The 17,142-nt window shown below is 44.9% G+C and overlaps 1 protein-coding gene and 3 long non-coding RNA genes across 4 annotated transcripts; 1 reads left to right on the top strand and 3 right to left on the bottom strand.

Moving 5' to 3' along the window:
- Positions 1-2,656: 2,656 nt before the first annotated feature.
- On the bottom strand, positions 2,657-3,761 carry LOC111256217. Its single transcript, XR_002676214.1, has 3 exons — positions 3,493-3,761; positions 2,846-3,414; positions 2,657-2,770 (listed from the first exon to the last, which is right to left on the bottom strand). It is a non-coding gene; the product is annotated as an uncharacterized LOC111256217 (long non-coding RNA).
- Positions 3,762-4,059: 298 nt separating this feature from the next.
- LOC111256248 lies at positions 4,060-4,674 on the bottom strand. The gene is made up of 4 exons (XR_002676267.1): positions 4,614-4,674; positions 4,359-4,531; positions 4,205-4,294; positions 4,060-4,120 (listed from the first exon to the last, which is right to left on the bottom strand). It is a non-coding gene; the product is annotated as an uncharacterized LOC111256248 (long non-coding RNA).
- Positions 4,675-4,935: 261 nt separating this feature from the next.
- LOC101766017 lies at positions 4,936-5,917 on the bottom strand. Its single transcript, XR_214645.2, has 4 exons — positions 5,794-5,917; positions 5,562-5,698; positions 5,421-5,465; positions 4,936-5,317 (listed from the first exon to the last, which is right to left on the bottom strand). It is a non-coding gene; the product is annotated as an uncharacterized LOC101766017 (long non-coding RNA).
- Positions 5,918-8,593: 2,676 nt separating this feature from the next.
- On the top strand, positions 8,594-10,585 carry LOC101765334 (sister chromatid cohesion 1 protein 1-like). Its single transcript, XM_022824291.1, has 7 exons — positions 8,594-8,677; positions 8,764-8,831; positions 9,124-9,222; positions 9,353-9,483; positions 9,602-9,686; positions 9,774-9,886; positions 10,348-10,585. The coding sequence occupies exons 1-7, from the start codon at positions 8,594-8,596 to the stop codon at positions 10,527-10,529; spliced, it is 762 nt and encodes a 253-aa protein (XP_022680026.1). The 3' UTR covers positions 10,530-10,585.
- Positions 10,586-17,142: the final 6,557 nt, after the last annotated feature.

Below are 17,142 nucleotides of genomic sequence, written 5' to 3'. Positions count from 1 at the left end.
TCAATTTATTCACAGAAAAAAATATGTTGGGTGTCATTACGCTAACAAAGTACATGAGTAAACCGATAATTTGAGAGTATCTCAATTGGTGTTTAGCAATTTTGTTGTTCATTGTTATTCATATAACCAAAATAGATCAAGACCTTCTCCACATAATGGGATTGCGAAAGAGTAATCCCATTCTCATAATTAATCATCTTGATGTTCAGAATAACATCAGCTTATCATAGATCTTTCATATCAAAGTTCTATGATAGAAAAGACTTGACCTCATTGATCAGATCAATATTGGTGCCAAAGATCAGTATGTCATCCATATGCAAGCATAATATAACTCCTTCACCGCCACCATGGTGATAGTACACACATATATCAGCCTCGTTAATGACAAAGCCCGCAGACATTAAAGTTCTGTCAAACTTATGATGCCATTGCTTAGGTGCTTGTTTCAGACCATACAAAGACTTCAACAAGTTACACACCTTACTTTCTTGACCCTTAACCGGGATAAAAAGGTCCCGCCACCGACGCCCCCCAGCTAGCCGTTGCAACCGGGACTAAAGGGGGGCCTTTAGTCCCGGTTGCAATTACCAACCGGGACTAATGCTCCCCTCCAAATTTCCGCACCCCGGCGCACCCCCTTTTGTCCCGGGCCAACTTTAAACCGGGATAAAAGGGGGCGGATCGAAAGTCAGTTCTCTACTAGTGACTTGTCAGTCTCCACAAGGCTCAGCACCTCACAAGCTTTTCTAAAGTCGGACTTAGCATACCATGCACAGTGCAAAGTGCAACAAATGAAGTTACTCCTCTAACATGGTTTAGCAAAACTCGTAGGTAGTACCTATCACCTTCCGTGGGGTGTGCATAAACAAGCTTTCCAATCTGAAAGAGTTTATTCTTCATAGGTTTCCAGTTTTTTTCAGATTTGATCCACCTAAAATGCTCTGGAAACTCCTTGTACAGATACTTGGGTGCATTAGGATCTTCTCTGTTCATCCTAAAATACTCTGTAAGCATTGACTGTTGCGACTGTGAACGCTGCGCTACTTCTTCAAGGTTGTCGGTCTCATTGAATGGAACCATGTGCATACCGGGCATATGCAACTGCATTTGCAGAACAGGGGGTGACATAGAGTACATTGGAAAATGATACAACCTGTAGATTGCTTCTATTGTAGTGATGCATCTTGCTTTCCTGTACTGCTTGATCTCATTGATCTCTATAGGTCCATTTTGAGCACAATCTTCGATCGAAAAGGAGGCACAGCCATGTCCTTTATAAATGTACTTATAGATATACTTAATAGATTTGATGCTACAACATACCTCGACATTAATGTGACAGTTATAACGCATCAAAAGAGTAGGGTTATAGGAAACAACCCATCAATTGTCCAACCACCTTTTCATGATAAAAACCTTCTGTCCATCTTGACGCCTTCTATAAATAGGATATGCATCCTTTCCTTGTTGAGTGGCATCACAAAACTAGCGTGGATACTTGAAACGACACTGGCCATCCACCATGCATGCACAATGCAGGTTGAGAGTTCTACAAGGGCCATGCATCATGTGTGTGCAGACAAGTCAATGGAGGACTAGATGTTTCTTTTCATCAGGAAGCTCTGCTGATATATTCTTATCAAAATCATCAGGCCGCTCAACTAAGCACTCTTGTCCAAAATTAGCAAAAAATTGCTCATGCGGCAAACCCCTCTTTTGAAACTCAATGACATGTGCCCAAGCAGCCACCTTTCCAAAGTGTCCCTTATTGATCAAGAAATCATGAAGGTCAAGTAGTTTCGCATGATACACCCTTGCAACAATATCTGGTCCGTCTTGTGGTGTTTGTCCAGGCAACAACTGTTCCATAATCTCTGGCCATTAAGGATTGCAAGTCATTGTCACAAAATAATCCGAGCGACCAAAGCGTGCAACTAAGGCCATTGCATCCATGAACCTTGCACAGACATCGCGATCACTTCCAGGAAAATTCTTAGTTAGCACAATTTGTTTACCAGCCTTTAAAGCATCCACCTCTCCAAAAGCAAGGGTGTCAAGGATGCCCTGTTTTAAAAAAAATTAATTAATGCAAGAAACATTGATAATGGATACAACCCTAATGTAAATTCATATGCATTGGCAGAAAGCACAGTAACAATGACAAATGGTTTTTCAAACCTGATACAGATCCACCCATATAATCTTCTAGTGGTCTGGATTAGAGTACCAATCCAAGCACATGGACTCAATCTTTATATAGATATCAACAATCAACTGTTGAAATAGACGTCCTCCATAGAAACATATGTTAAACACCCCCTCACGTATTTGCATGATATAACAGTAATACTCCCACGCACTCACGTGCAGTCGTGACCCTGAGTTACCTATACACGTATGACATTTGCAAAAAAATGTTAAAACACATATATCATTTAAAATGACACATTTGATAAAATTATAGCAAAAAATACAATGTAAAAACATATACACACACCTGTCACCATAATCATTGTCCCCATAGCCACCATCATTCTCTCCATCAATCTCTTCATAATTATCTGTATCAATCACTTGTAATTAGATACATGTACGTTATAAAAATTGTGAGCAGGATAAATCTAACTCAATAAATCTAAAATGGAACCTTGTTCGGCACCACCACCAACAATTCTTGATGGCATTCTTTTATATCTATCAACTTGTGTAGTTTCAACTCTTGTACATGAAGATTGACCCTTATCTTTCAGCAATCCACCATTTGTATCTGCAAGAAAAATGCAACAAATAAATAACGTTACAGCTGGTAGATATCATAATCACATAGTGAGCTTGCACATACTTGAATTTTTACGCTTAGTGTACTTTCTCCTTTTCCTTGGAAAATGCACCACTTGTATTTCTTCCAACAATATCTTTTTATCCTCCCAACTGGTTTCTCCTCAGGATAGAATAGAGGATAACACAACGGATTATAGCAGCCATAGTATGCTTTTATAAATTGTGCATGACCTGAGTTTGCATGTACCATTATACTCCTTTGAAATTTACGCTGCTCATCTGATCCATCCTGGCAGATGGTGGCCACCTGATCCATTGCCGGTGCATTAAATCTCCTCTGGTCCACGGAAATGCTCGCATTCAATTCAATCTTGTATTCATGAAGGTTTGGCACCTGATCTAGATGTCGGAATGTATGGACATACGGATTGTTATTCTGTATCTGTATATCCAAAATGGTTCTAATCAACTTGGCATCAAGATGAGGAGACCAATGTGCTTCACGTGCCATAGTCCCATCCGTATCATAAAAATATAGTTGCATGTGCCTTGGACTCTTTGCACTGGGCTTTAATTGATCTAGCTTATGATATATCTGACCATGTACCTTGAAAGTATAAACATCCGTACCTACGAAAATAATGAAACTTTGAGGTACGAGTCAAACTAAAGGTGTTTTAATTATTATTGTAGCTTGCAAAATAATACCAGCAGCAGTGGCGAGACGACGATCGAGTCAATGAGAAGTGTGAGTTGAAATATCGAATATTCTTTCTAAAATACAGTGCATCCCTGTCTATCTGGCTTGTGAACAAGTGACGAAGCTCAATGGGCACATTTGGAATATATATATTCACCTTCACTCGGAAACTTTATAGCACCACAATACTCAACAATTCGGCACTTTGCGGAGAATATGGTGAGCAGTCGGCAGATCTTTATATACTGCATCGTACTGATCATGGTCTAGCACAACCACGTCTGAATCTCTACATGGCTCATACCGAATAGCTGTCACACCAAATATGAAAACAAATAAATGCTAATAAAAAACTATGCAAATAGAAAGATGCTAATGTTTGAGTGAACATATACCTCGCTCATGAAACACCCTTGCTTCATCATCTTCATAAATATCAATATCACCAACCTTGGGCTCCAAGCAATCCAAATCTTCCTCTGGCGTTCAAACACATTTCAATCAAGCGTGAAGACATTCCTAATGGTGAGTGTGGACTAAGATGAGAAAAATTTTACCTTCCAAAGCAACCGTGATCTTCTGATTCCCAAATTCCATGGTCCACTTGCTCTACATTGTTTGAACCACTATTCATCCCTGATTGAATCAATATTATTTTGTTAGTGTGACAGTCACATAAAGTGTCATAAAAACTTATTAATTCCAAGTGGAAAAACCAACCATTGATAACCCCTCTTGTTTTAGAACGTGTTAATACTTCTGTTACGACAGACTGCGCGGACCCAAACACTGGAGCTTGAGAAGCCAAGGCTGCATATATGAAAGTATTATAATCAGCACAGCCCCATTAATAATGTCATTATACGTAGTGTACCTTGGTTAGACATGTTCTTGCATCTCCGACCCTCATTATTTTTTAATATCTTCTTTTCTCTTGCCAAGTCTAACAGGTTTGCATATCTCTTCCTCTCTCTATCCCTCTTTAGCTCTATTTGAGACACCTCCTCAACGCCAACTGTATACATATAGTATACAGATGCAATAAAACTAGGAAAAAACATACATATATAAGTTATGCAGCTGTTAAGATAACAAACATGTGACGGCCCAATGATCCGAGATGAATTACCTATACCAGTCAACCTAGACCATATGATACGGTCTGACTGGAGGTGACTCGAACACAACACCTACAACAAGGAAAAAAAACATGAGTAGAGCCTCAATAGCTTATTTAACAGAATTTATTTCATTTATATTTAGTTTCTATGAACCACCTGTACTGGTCAACCCAGAAGGCATGATCTCGATCATAGGAGTTTGTAATGCAACACCTGCAGCAACCACAAAATATAAGCATAGATCCAATAGCCTACTCAAACTAATTGATTTTCTTCACTGAAGAATTTAATAAACATGATAGTACATTGGCTTTGTAGAGTCATGTTGGTTGCAGGATCGTTGCCATTCTTACAATGTTAAATTTCTCGGGATTTTGCATTCCCTCGGCCTTCTGATCCTCTGTCATCCTAGAATATCTGTTCCTTGACTTTAGATTCTCTTTCTCCTCCTGCAGTTCGTCTATAGACACCTCCTTATTAACACCAGCTGGAATGAACAAGTGTAACATTCACTAATATTAAAGACTCAATAGAACAAATGAAAGCATGCAAGGATTCCTTATTATAATATTTGTTGCTGATAATACAGTTTCACCAAATAGCATGTGATCAGTTACGGATTTGAGTTTGCTTCTAGCTGTTGCTGCATATGTATCATTGCGACGAAGCCAATCTCCACCGGCATCATCTAGCTCAACACCCTGGGATAAAACTGCACAAAAACACGTATAATAATGACCATATGCATGACACACTAAAGTTACTGTTCTAGACAAATCTATCTTACACTATAAAGATCCATCACACAGACAAACCTGAGAGTGGGGTTTGGTTTGTTGCGGCAATTACTGATGAAGCATCTGCAAATACACATTGATCTATATAACCTGATGGGTAGGGCAAAAAAATATGAAAAACATTGCATTAGACATAGTACTAGGATTTTGCATAGTCACATCGGTTGCTTGTGTTTCAGCCTTTCTACGATGGTAGTTTTCTCTTTTCTTTGCATTGAGCTTCATTTTCTTCTCTTCTGACATCCTCATATACCTTTCCCTTGCCTTTTGCTGTTTAAGTTCTCTCGGATCAAGATCTTCATAGATAAAATCACGCTCAATTGAAGACAACATTAAAACTTAAATACAGATATGATGCCGATTACTGAAAAGAAAAAAAAAAGAAAAATACCATGGTTACCACCAGAAACATTTTCAAGGTCGTCCCCAGCAACATTTTCACCTTCCAATGTTGTTGGCCCTGACTCCAATCTTTGCCTTTTATGATTTCCACCAGAACGGCAATTGGATTTGTTTGTCACATATCCAAGACGATAGTCCATTTAGAAGAAACAAATCACGGCATGCAAATGAATATGCAGCTTGTCAGCAAGGTAATGACGTCCAGGTCCTATCAATTTTTTTTTGATTTTATAACAAACAACATAAGCACATGGAAGAATCATGTATTACTTAATTACATGATACAGGACAAGCATAACCAAGAACGAAAAAACCTCACCTTAGTGAGATGCCGTCCGCTGCACTTTATGAAGACCACCTTGGTGATATTAGAACTTGGCAACTGTGTTAGTGTGCTTGGCATGAACTCCGTTTGATCGTTGTATCCAGGTTCGCCACGCGCGCGGTACCAAGGCAAGGCAGTTAGAGATGGGAGACGGACCAAGATCTCCCTGGTTGGGAGGATACCTGGGTATGGATTGAAGGGCAACAGAGCTGCAAATACCTGAACAGACCACGTACGGACGACGTCGCTGGGAGTGGCGACGAAGAGGCCTTCCCCGCGCCGCGAGCGCATGCACGATGGAAGATCGTACGAGCAGTCGACAGCCTCGCCGACGCCTAGCGCGCGTTACGTGGACTGCGGCCTCGCCGGACGATCGTACGAGGCTGCGCAGTCGACACCCTCGCCGACGCCCTTCCCGGGCGGCGAGCGCACGATGGAAGATCGTGCGAGTAGTCGACAGCCTCCCGGCCGCCCTAGCACGTGGTACGTGGATGTGGATGGACTGCGGCCTCGCCGGGCAATCGTACGACGCCGCGCAGTCGACACCCTCGCCGACGCCCTAGAACGTGAGGCACGCACGTATTTTAAAATAAATATATTTGAACTAATATACCTGATGATATACCCTTGCTGCAACGTCTTCATACATGTTCAGATGTCCATCTTCGACTTGAAGCAATCCAGATCCTCCTCTGGTGAGGAAACAAAATATGAGTGTTGATTCAACATCATCTTGTTCACATTGAAATAAAAATCAAATATACAAGTATACATTACCATAGTGTTCATCACAATTCCAAGGGGACGCCGGCTACGATCCGTGAAGATTGTGGATGAGGACAAACATAAAATTCTTCCGTAGCACCTAGCAGACGATGCATGAAGATTTTGAGGTCAAAAACAAAATTGTGCCATAGCACCAACCAGAGACCGATGAATCAATACGAACAAAAATCTGGTTCAAGCAAATCTACTATATCTTTACCTATTATATCTTTACCTATTATTAAAGCAAGTAACGTCTCTGCCTGGGTTTTCGTACGTCGTGGTCATTTTGCAAAAAAATCCCTCAAGTTTTCAGTAATCAACCCGCAGTCCAATTTTGAAGAGAGGGGAGCTCGGGTGGAAAACGAAGGGAAGAGAGGGGGTTAAATGAGAAAAGCCTCTCCTTTCAGGGTGGGGACGGTCACCACCGTCGGAGCCTTGGTTCGTCATCCCCCGCCCTCCCTCCGCCGCCCTTTTCCCACCTCCGCCGCCCTCCTCCCGTGTCCAACACCATCCTCGTACAGCACGACCGCCCCCTCGCCGACATGCTCGTGCGGCATGACCGCCCCCTCACTAACCTGGTCTGCGCCGGTGGCGGCGGACTCGACAGGCGACATGGGGCACCCAAGTTGAGGCCCAAGCCGAGGTAGGGTCGCTTACCTAGAAGCAGTCCAAGTCCAGATGAGCGGATCTCCGCTCCGCCCCCAGTCCAGTGAGTAGAACGGAGGAGAACGACGACCCACCAGGTATAATCCCACCTCGCCAATTTACAACCAAAATTGCGGGCTTAAAACCTGAGATGCGGATGCGGGTAATGTCACCTGAGGAACGGAAGAGTGAGGGATTGGACTAAGTGATGGATTCGGCAAAATCTTCGGGGGAAGCTGTTGTCGCGGCGCAGAAGGTTGTGGAGATGTGCTCGAGGCGGAGGTGGATGACGGAGGCGCGGAAGGGAGGGTGGCGGCGATAGCAAGTTTTCGGTAATCAACCCGCAATCCTATTCCCTTCCACGGAGACGGGCGGTGGCCGCACCGACCGCGGAGACGGGCGCGGGCATCCAGACGATCGCGTCTTCCGTGGAGACGGGCGGTGGCCGCACCGACTGCAGAGACGAGCGGGGGGGCATCCAGACGGCCGTGTCCTGCTTGACAGCGTGGACGGCGGTGGTGAGCGGGCGGCGGAAGCGGCGGCATAGGATGGGAGCCCCCGCATCGGGAGCGGGGAGGCCCGTGGAGCAGGAGTGGCGCCGACTGCTCCTCGTCAAGATTCTCGTGACGGATTTGTTTCCTCCCCTTTTCAGAGGATGAGGCCGAGACGTGAAGCACTTTGCAGGCCTTGCGCGGCGCGGACACGCGTCTCCGGCTATTCCAGATGGACCCTTCTGGATCCTGCTTCCGGCCGGCCGGCGGTCGAGGGCACACGCGGCGTCTTCCACCTAGCGTCCCCGTTCATACTGTGCAAGCAGAGGGACCCAGAGGTAATTCTTCCTTTTGAATAATTAATCACCCCATCGATGCAAATCATAGTCCAGTATCTATCCCGTTGCTCGAGTAGGTAATCCTTGGATTAGATTGCTGATGATTCTGCTATTGCAGAACGAGCTCCTGGAACCGGCGGTGAAGGGCACGCTCAACGTCTTGCGCGCCGTGAAAAGATTTGCGGGGTCGGCCGCGTCGTCCTGATGTCGTCGCAGGCGGCCATGGTACTGAACCCCAACTGGCCCGTGGACAAGGTCGTAGACAAGGACTGCTGTGCTGTCGTCGAGCTCCTCAAGAAAGTTCAGGTACAGATTAAAACTAGCTCCTGTATTCTGATCTGTGTTATGGTTGTGGTTGAGGCCTGTGCTGACTTTATTCCTTGAGCCTGCAGTTTTGGTATAGTGTATTGGACTTCGCTGGGAAGGAGGGATTGCAATGGCTGTGCTCAATCCATGGATGGTACTGGGTCCAATGTTAGCACCATCAGTTAACACCAGTCTCCAACTACTTCTGCAACTTTTGGCAGGTTAGTCACATCATTAGACGCTAGGAGCCATGTGGTACTTTTATCTTCTGATGAATTGGAACTTTGCAACGAGTACAAAGTATGGGATGGTACTGGGTACAAAGTACCCAGGCGAAGAAGCTTGATCTGGATGACATCTACATTGGCTGCGTCGATGTGAGGGAGCCATCATCAGAAGTGCAAGGTGACTGTTGACTAATAGTAATAGCATGTCACCTATATTAGTACTCTGAACTATGGTTATGTGATCTTTTGGTACCGAAAGACTTGGCTATTTAAAGAATGCTTTCATGATCTCAACAGAAGCTCCTTTTGTATATGCTTGTAAGTGTAGAAACTGAAATGTAGAATCTTCTTGATGAAGTGTCAGGCAAATAGAAAATATCTAGCTCCCTTAGGTCCTTCGTTGTATTGGTTAGGTTCTTATAGTCACCATGCCATGGTTCTTGAGCAGGTCCAAGAGGAGGCAACATTCCTCTGGAAGAAGCTTGGGGAATCTTGATCCAGTTGATGAAGACTTTCCATTGGAGCAAGAAGTGAGGGACTTCAAGATGAGAAGGCTTTCAGATTTTGGGCCAACTCCTGGTTGGTTGTGTTTCTTTCCTTTATTCGCTCTGTTATATATAAACATGTGAAACTGTTTTCTCGAGCACGTGAAACTGTTTGAACCAACATAGAATTAAACAGTTAACATTCGTTTCAGACCTTCTGGAAGAAACCGAACCGACTCAAACCCCATATGAGAAGCGCTCTGATCCTATCGACAAGGTCACAGAATCAATCCAGTCGTAAGTAGCCTGGGTAACTTAAGTTTGTTGAAGTGAAGTACAACAGATGCGCATACATTGTCTGATGCTAGAGCCATATTCATGCAGGCACCTCAAACTACATTTTGATACCCCAGGTGGACAGCAATCTGAGTCACTAAATCTGCTAGCTTCAGGGATGACCACAGCCAGGGCAGCTCGACTATTCTATCAAATGACTGGTATTTATTCCTCTATTTTGCTTATACCAGAAAACAAATAGTGTGGTTGATCGAGTAAATAGTGGTTGCACTGACATGATTTTTAAAAGTTATGCTACCATTGTTGGCTTAATGCCTATTCAATGTTTTTGTAATTAGTTTGGCTTTACACTTTGGACGCTATGCAAGCATAAGTTACATCAAGGTTACTCAGCTGATATATGCCACAAAATTCGGCACCCTTTCTTTGAACCTATAAGTTTATGGCTCCACACAGTTTTCTAATAATTTTGGCAAGTAATAGTTCTGACAAGTTTCACACTATCCTACACTATGCTGGCCAGATAACTTGTGCTTACTGAGTTTGCTTGAAATGTTCTACACGGGGAATGGCTAATTGGAAGTTTATCATAGCACTCATTCAATTTTACTGTATTGCTAGAATGGAACATATTATTTACTGAGGAATGTTTGTTCTGCAGTTTTGGCAACTTTAGATTACATCAAGGTTACTCAGCTGGAACCGTACGGGGACATCTTGATCTCCAGGGGAACCGTACTGGTGCTGCAATGTTGCGAACAGTTTCGCTGCGGAGGTTCTTGCAGTGCCCACATCCGTGTTAATATTATACAGCAGTTACATTTTGCACAGGAGGTCTTGTAGGTTATATTATTATTGCTTATGCTGAAGAGAAGGAAAGGAAGCAAAGTTATAAGGCAGTAGATTTGTGCAGGAATGTTCTAAGCTATGTTGATAGGAAGCTGTAGGCTGACCACCCAAGGAAGTTACAGGATTACGAGCTAGCCGGCGGTCGGCGACGAAGACCAACATGCGATGTGGAAGAGGCGGATGGAGATGACGGGGCTGTGGTGCGCGTGCAGCTCCCGGAGGAGCGGGCCATGGTCAAAGATCGATCGCCGGAGCACCAAGAACTTGGTGACGAAGACTAGCGCCGGTGGCTCGGGAGGGAGCTTCCCCTTGCATGCTCGCGTTGGGTTCTTGCGGCCATGGGCGTGGTGAAACAAGAAGAGGAGCGAGTCAACATGCCATGAGTTTGCCCTGTAAGGTAGATATAAGATAAGCCAAGGCAGCATAAAACGTAGCCTGTGATTATACGACTTTCTGGCTAGGAGCAATGTAAGGATCGAGAGTTTGGTATTAAGCTGTCGGCCTTTAGGGACTACTGAATGCCCTATTGGGCTGTCTATTATCCTTGGGTAGGCTTGGTTGTCGCCACGTCGGGGAAAAAATGAAGAAAGCAGACGGTGGTCGATGGATGGATGACTGTGCTTTACTGCACTTGTGCCCTGCCACGACTTCTACTGTAGTTTACTGTAGTTGATGCGTGTGCTATGCACTCAGATATCTGTTAAGGCATTCAGTATTACTGATGATGTCACTGTTGTTTGATATGTAGTATTTGCTGATATCTTCCTATAAGTTTCATATTTGGGTGGTAATTGTTGTTTCCTTCATAATGGTGATGGAGTAATGGTCTTTTCTGCCACTCATCTTTGATGAATTGTCTACCACATATTATGAAGCAAAGCTAACATAGTATGAACAAACGTAAAATAACGTGAGAGCAAGTAATGACCCGTAGCAACGCACGGGCATTTCTGCTAGTATACTTAAAAAAAGTGAAACTGGGACTCTTTTTCGTACGTCGCACTCCGCTTCGATACGTGGCCCTCGCTCGGAGCCTTTCCTTCCGTCCGATCCCGCATCCTCTCCTCGCTTGCCCATCCCTCCGCCTCGCGTGACCTGCACTGCCTCCTTCCGCGCTCCGCTCCGTCCGATCCCGCACCGCGTCCTCCGAGCCATCCCTAAGCCTCGCATGCTTGCTCCTTGCCCTGCTCCGCCGTCCTGCGCTCTCCTCCACTCCACGCTCTCCCTGCGCCGCCGCCGCCGCTCCCTCTCCTTGCTCGCCTGGCACCGCCGCCGCTCTCCTCTCCTCGCTCGCCCGGCGCCGCTGCCCTCCGAACCGTCCCTCCGCCTCCTCTCCTCGCTCTCCTTGCGCCGCCGTCCTCCGAGCCGTCCCTTCGCCTCCTCCTCTCCTCGCTCGCCCTGCGCCGCTGCCCTCCGAGCCGTCCTCCGCCTCGCGCGCCCTACTCCTCTCCCTGCGCCACCGCCGCTCTACTCCTCTCCTCGCTCTCCCTGCGCTGCTGCCGCCGCCTGCTCTCCTTGCTGGCCCGACGCCGCCAACATCCTCACCACTCGACCATTCCATAGCTACGAGACCTCCATTGCCGATCCAAATCGGATGCCTGCCACGATCCACGGGCAAATTGGATGCCTGCCACTATCCTCCACGGATCTTCATTGCTGATTCAATTCAATTTCGAAGGTCATCTGCCGGTATGTATACTTTCGACCGATCCATTCAAATGTGCGCATGCTGCTAGCTGATGTGTGCATGCTGCTAGCTGATCGATGTGAATGCAGTGTACATTTAAAAGTTCACTAGTAGAGAATTTGGCTTTCGATGCGCCCCCTTTTATCCCGGTTTAAAGTTGGCTCGGGACAAAAGGGGGTGCGCCACGGTAGGCAAAAATGGAGGGGAGAGTTAGTCCCAGTTGGTATTTGCAACCGGGACTAAAGGCCCCCCTTTAGTCCCGGTTGCAACGGCTAGTTCCGGGGCATCGGTGGTGGCACCCTTTTGTCCCGGTTGGAGGCTCCAACCGGGATAAAAGGTCCACCCTTTTATCCCGGTTGAAGCCTCCATCCGGGACAAAAAGTTTAGTCCCGGTTGCAGCTTCCAACCGGGACTAAACTTTCAACCGGGACAAAAGGTGTTCCTTTTTGTCTCGGTTGGAGTTTTTAACCGGGATAAAAATTCATCCCCATTATATACCAAGACAGAGGTCTTTCTTCCTCCTTCAGCCCGAGCCAGTCCAGCACATAGACAGAGAGCTGAGCTTCACCTACTCTCCGGTGGTGCTGAAGCAAGGGAGGTGCTGCCCGAAGTTTTTTCCCTCATTTTCGTGGGAATTTCACTCAGCCAACACAAGTGTTGTGAAGGTTTGCTACTTCATCCTTATGTTATGCTTTGAAGATGGAAACATTAATTGTTAGAATGTGATGAAGTAGAAAATGGAGAGGTATTTTGAGCTAGAATGTGAGGGAGATTGATGTGTCATATATAGTATGTATTCTTGCAATGGTTTAAGAATGATGCTATCTTGTCTAGACGGTTTATCTTATCAAATTCAATAAGATTTTTCAAATCCATACTTGTTGAACTTGCATACCGTGTTCATCTTGGCGAGGATGTTCTCCGCCGAGCAGCAACGTATGTTAAGAAGGAGGTTCGATTCTATGAGAAAGAGTGGATACAGACATCATGACTGTGTCCTCTTTTCCGTAGCATCGAACCTCTTTCATAACGAAGTGCGGTGCCGCCCAGTTGAGAACATGCTCGCGAGATGATCACGGTCTTCAAGTTCAACAACTTCTGCAGTGCTAAGAAAAGAATTTTTGTACATAGATTGCTTCTACTACTTGTTGAACTTATCAAATTCAATATGGTTTTTCAAATCCATACTTGTTGAACTTGCATACCGTGGTCATCTCTGCGAGGATGTTCTCCACCGAGCAACAACGTATGTCAAGAAGAAGGTTCGATTTTACGAGAAAGAGTGTATACGGACATCGTGACTGTGTCCCCTTTTTCGTAGAATCGAACCTCTTTCATGACGAAGTGCGGTGCCGCCCAGTTGAGGACGTGCTTGCGAGATGATCACGGTCTTCAAGTTCAACAACTTATGCAGTGCTAAGGTAATAATTTTTGTACATAGATGGCTTCTGCTACTGGAGGAAGTGGCGATGGTGGTGGCGATCGTGGTTCCTCTTTCGGCAAAGGGAAAATCATAGTTGGCCCTCAGCATAAGCTGAAGAAAATGAGCGTGTTGGAAAAAGCAATGCTTCGTTATTTGCAGCAACATCATGAAGAAGCTGTTGTCGCGGGTCAGGAACCTCCTTTTGGTGGTCGTTATGCTCCACCCTCAGTCCCGGGTGTTTCACGTCCACTTAGTACTACCGTTTCAGGTGGCACAAATAAACCTAACGATGAGGCTGGGTCAGCGGAACCTTCATCTTCACCGCCCAAGGATACTTAAAGTCCTCCTAGATAATAACCAGTGGATGGCTTGTTGTATTGTATCATGTTGTTTGGATCTTTAATCAATTTTCACGCGTAATTCATTATCAAGTGTAATCCATTTTCATGAGTAATACGATGCAGATGGACTGGCAATGGATGTATAATACAACCAGGCGGAGCAAGGTGTTTATTGATGGCTTGCATTATTTTCTCGAAGTGGCCAAAGCGAACAAGACAGAGAATGGGTTCGTATGTTGTCCATGCTTCCAATGCAATAACAAGAAGGAGTATTCAAAGGATTCCTGGAGGACTATTCACAGCCACTTGTTTAAATACGGTTTCATGCCTAACTATTTGGTTTGGACCAAGCACGGTGAACTAGGGGTTGTAATGGAAGATGGCGAGGAGGAGGAGGAAGATGACACCATTCCGGACTGGGTTGCAGGCCAAGCTTTTGCAGATACTAAAATGGACGAGGCTGATGAAGATGAGTTTGCAGAAAATGGCCCTACTGATGACCTTGGTCAGGTGCTACGAGATGCACACAGAGATTGTGAAACTGAGAATGAAGCAGCAAAGTTGCAGCGCATGATAGATGATCACCAAAAATTGTTGTACCCAGATTGCCAGCAGGGCCATAAAAAACTAGGTACGACACTAGAATTTGTGCAATGGAAGGAAAAAAATGGTGTGTCCGATATGACATTTCAGGGGATTTTGAACATTGTCAAGAAGATTCTTCCCAAGAATAATGAATTACCATCCACAACATATGAAGCTAAACAAATTATTTGCCCTCTCGGATTGGATGTTCAGAAGATACACGCATGCCCTAATGACTGTATCCTCTATCGTGGTGATGAATACGAGAAATTGGATACTTGTCCCGTCTGCGAAGCGCTGCGGTATAAGATCAGGCGAGATGATCCTGGTGATGTCGAGGGGTAGTTTCCCAAGAAGAGTATTCCCACGAAGGTGATGTGGTATTTCCCTATAATACCACGCTTGAAACGCTTGTTCAGGAACAAGGTGAATGCTAAGTTGATGCGATGGCACAAAGAAGAACATATGGAAGATGAGATGCTGAGACACCCCGCAGATGGGGCCCAGTGGAGATCAATTGATAGAGCATTCCCAGACTTTGAAAGTGAAGCAAGGAACATAAGGTTTGGTTTAAGTACTGATGGATTCAATCCATTCGGTGAGTTGAGTAGTGGCCATAGTACTTGGCCTGTGACCCTATGTATGTTCAACCTTCTTCGTTGGCTGTGCATGAAGCGGAAGTTCATTATGATGCCGGTGCTTATCCAAGGCCCAAAACAACCCGGCAACGACATTGACGTGTACCTAAGACCGTTGGTTGATGACCTTTTACAGCTCTGGAAGGAAGAAGGTGTATGTGTGTGGGATGAGGATAGACAATAGATCTTTAATCTACGAGAATTGTTGTTCGTAACTGTCAATGATTGGCCTGCACTGAGTAACCTTTTGGGACAGACAAATAAGGGATATCGGGCATGCACCCACTGTTTAGATGACTTAGACAGCATGTATTTGAAGCACTATAAGAAGGTCGTCTATATGGGTCATCATCGATTTCTCCCTGCTCACCACCAGCTGAGAAAGAGCGGGATGCTTTTCAAAGGGGCGCCAGACCATCGGAAAAAACCTGCACACCATAATGGAAAACGTGTCTTCGAGATGATGAAGGATGGAAATGTAGTCTTTGGAAAGAGTCATAGTAGCCAACATGTTCCGAACGACGATAACGGACATGCACCTATGTGGAAGAAAAAGTCAATATTTTGGGAGCTACCTTATTGGGAAATTCTAGAGGTTCGCAACGCAATAGACGTGATGCACCTGATGAAGAATCTTTGCGTGAATGTGCTAGGCTTCATGGGTGTTTATGGGACCTCAAAAGATACATTGGAAGCACGATAGGACCTAAAAGCCATGGGGCAACGAGATGACCTACATCCGAAAAAGAGAGATAATGGACAACACTACTTACGTCCTGCTAGTTACACTCTCAGCAAGGAAGAGAAGGATAGCATGTTTGAATGCTTGAATAGTATGAAGGTCCCGTCTGGGTACTCCTCGAATATAAAGGGAATAATAAATATGAAACAAAAGAAGTTTACAAATCTCAAGGCCTATGACTGCCACATGTTGATGACCTAGTTGCTTCCGGTTGCACTGAGGGGTGTTCTACCAGAAAATGTCCAGTTGCCGCTCGTAAAACTATGCGTGTTTCTCAACGCGATTTTGTAGAAGGCAATCGATCCATCCAAGCTATCAAAGCTACAGAACAATGTGGTGCAATGTCTTGTCAGTTTTGAGTTGTTATTTCCACCATCCTTCTTCAATATTATGACGCACTTACTTGTTCACATAGTAAAAGAGATTGGTATTCTCAGACCTGTATACCTGCACAATATGTGGCCTTTTGAGAGGTTCATGGTAGTCCTAAAAGACTATGTTCTTAATCGTGCCCGTACAGAAGGAAGCATCGTCAAGGGATATGGAACAGAGGAGGTGATCGAGTTTTGTGTTGATTTTATTGATTCAATTGACTCGATTGGGGTTCCAACTTCACGCCACGAGGGGAGGCTCCAGGGAATGGGCACCCTTGGAAGGAAAAATCAAGTTTCAGCAACGATACTGATTTGTTCGACAAGGCACACTACACTGTTCTACAATAGTCATCCTTTGTGTCTCCATATATGGAGCAGCACAGGCAGATGGTAGTTTCCAAAACCCGACCAAATCCGATGCTTGGCTTACACATCATCACATGGAAACTTTTCCCTCCTGGTTGTGCCAATAACTTATGGGTAACTCTGAGATTCACCCATAGCTCGCTTGGTTAGCTAGAGGACCTGCTAGCACAATCGTGAAATTCCAAGGCTATGAGATAAATGGTTAGACATTTTACACGAGAGCCCAGGGCTAGAAAAGCACGAACCAGAATAGTGGTGTCCGCATAGATGCCATAGATAGAAATAATAGCAAGGAGTCGTATTATGGTTTCATACAAGAGATATGGGAACTCGAATACGGGCCGCTGTACATCCCTCTATTTTCTTTACAATTGGGTGAAGCTAACAGCAGTAACCAAAGATCAGAACGGAATGACAATAGTAGATCTGAGCAAGACTGGATACAGTGATG

This window comes from Setaria italica, chromosome II (genome assembly GCF_000263155.2).
Source record: "Setaria italica strain Yugu1 chromosome II, Setaria_italica_v2.0, whole genome shotgun sequence".
NCBI lineage: Eukaryota > Viridiplantae > Streptophyta > Magnoliopsida > Poales > Poaceae > Setaria > Setaria italica.
This window is presented reverse-complemented; position numbering and strand designations above follow the sequence as displayed.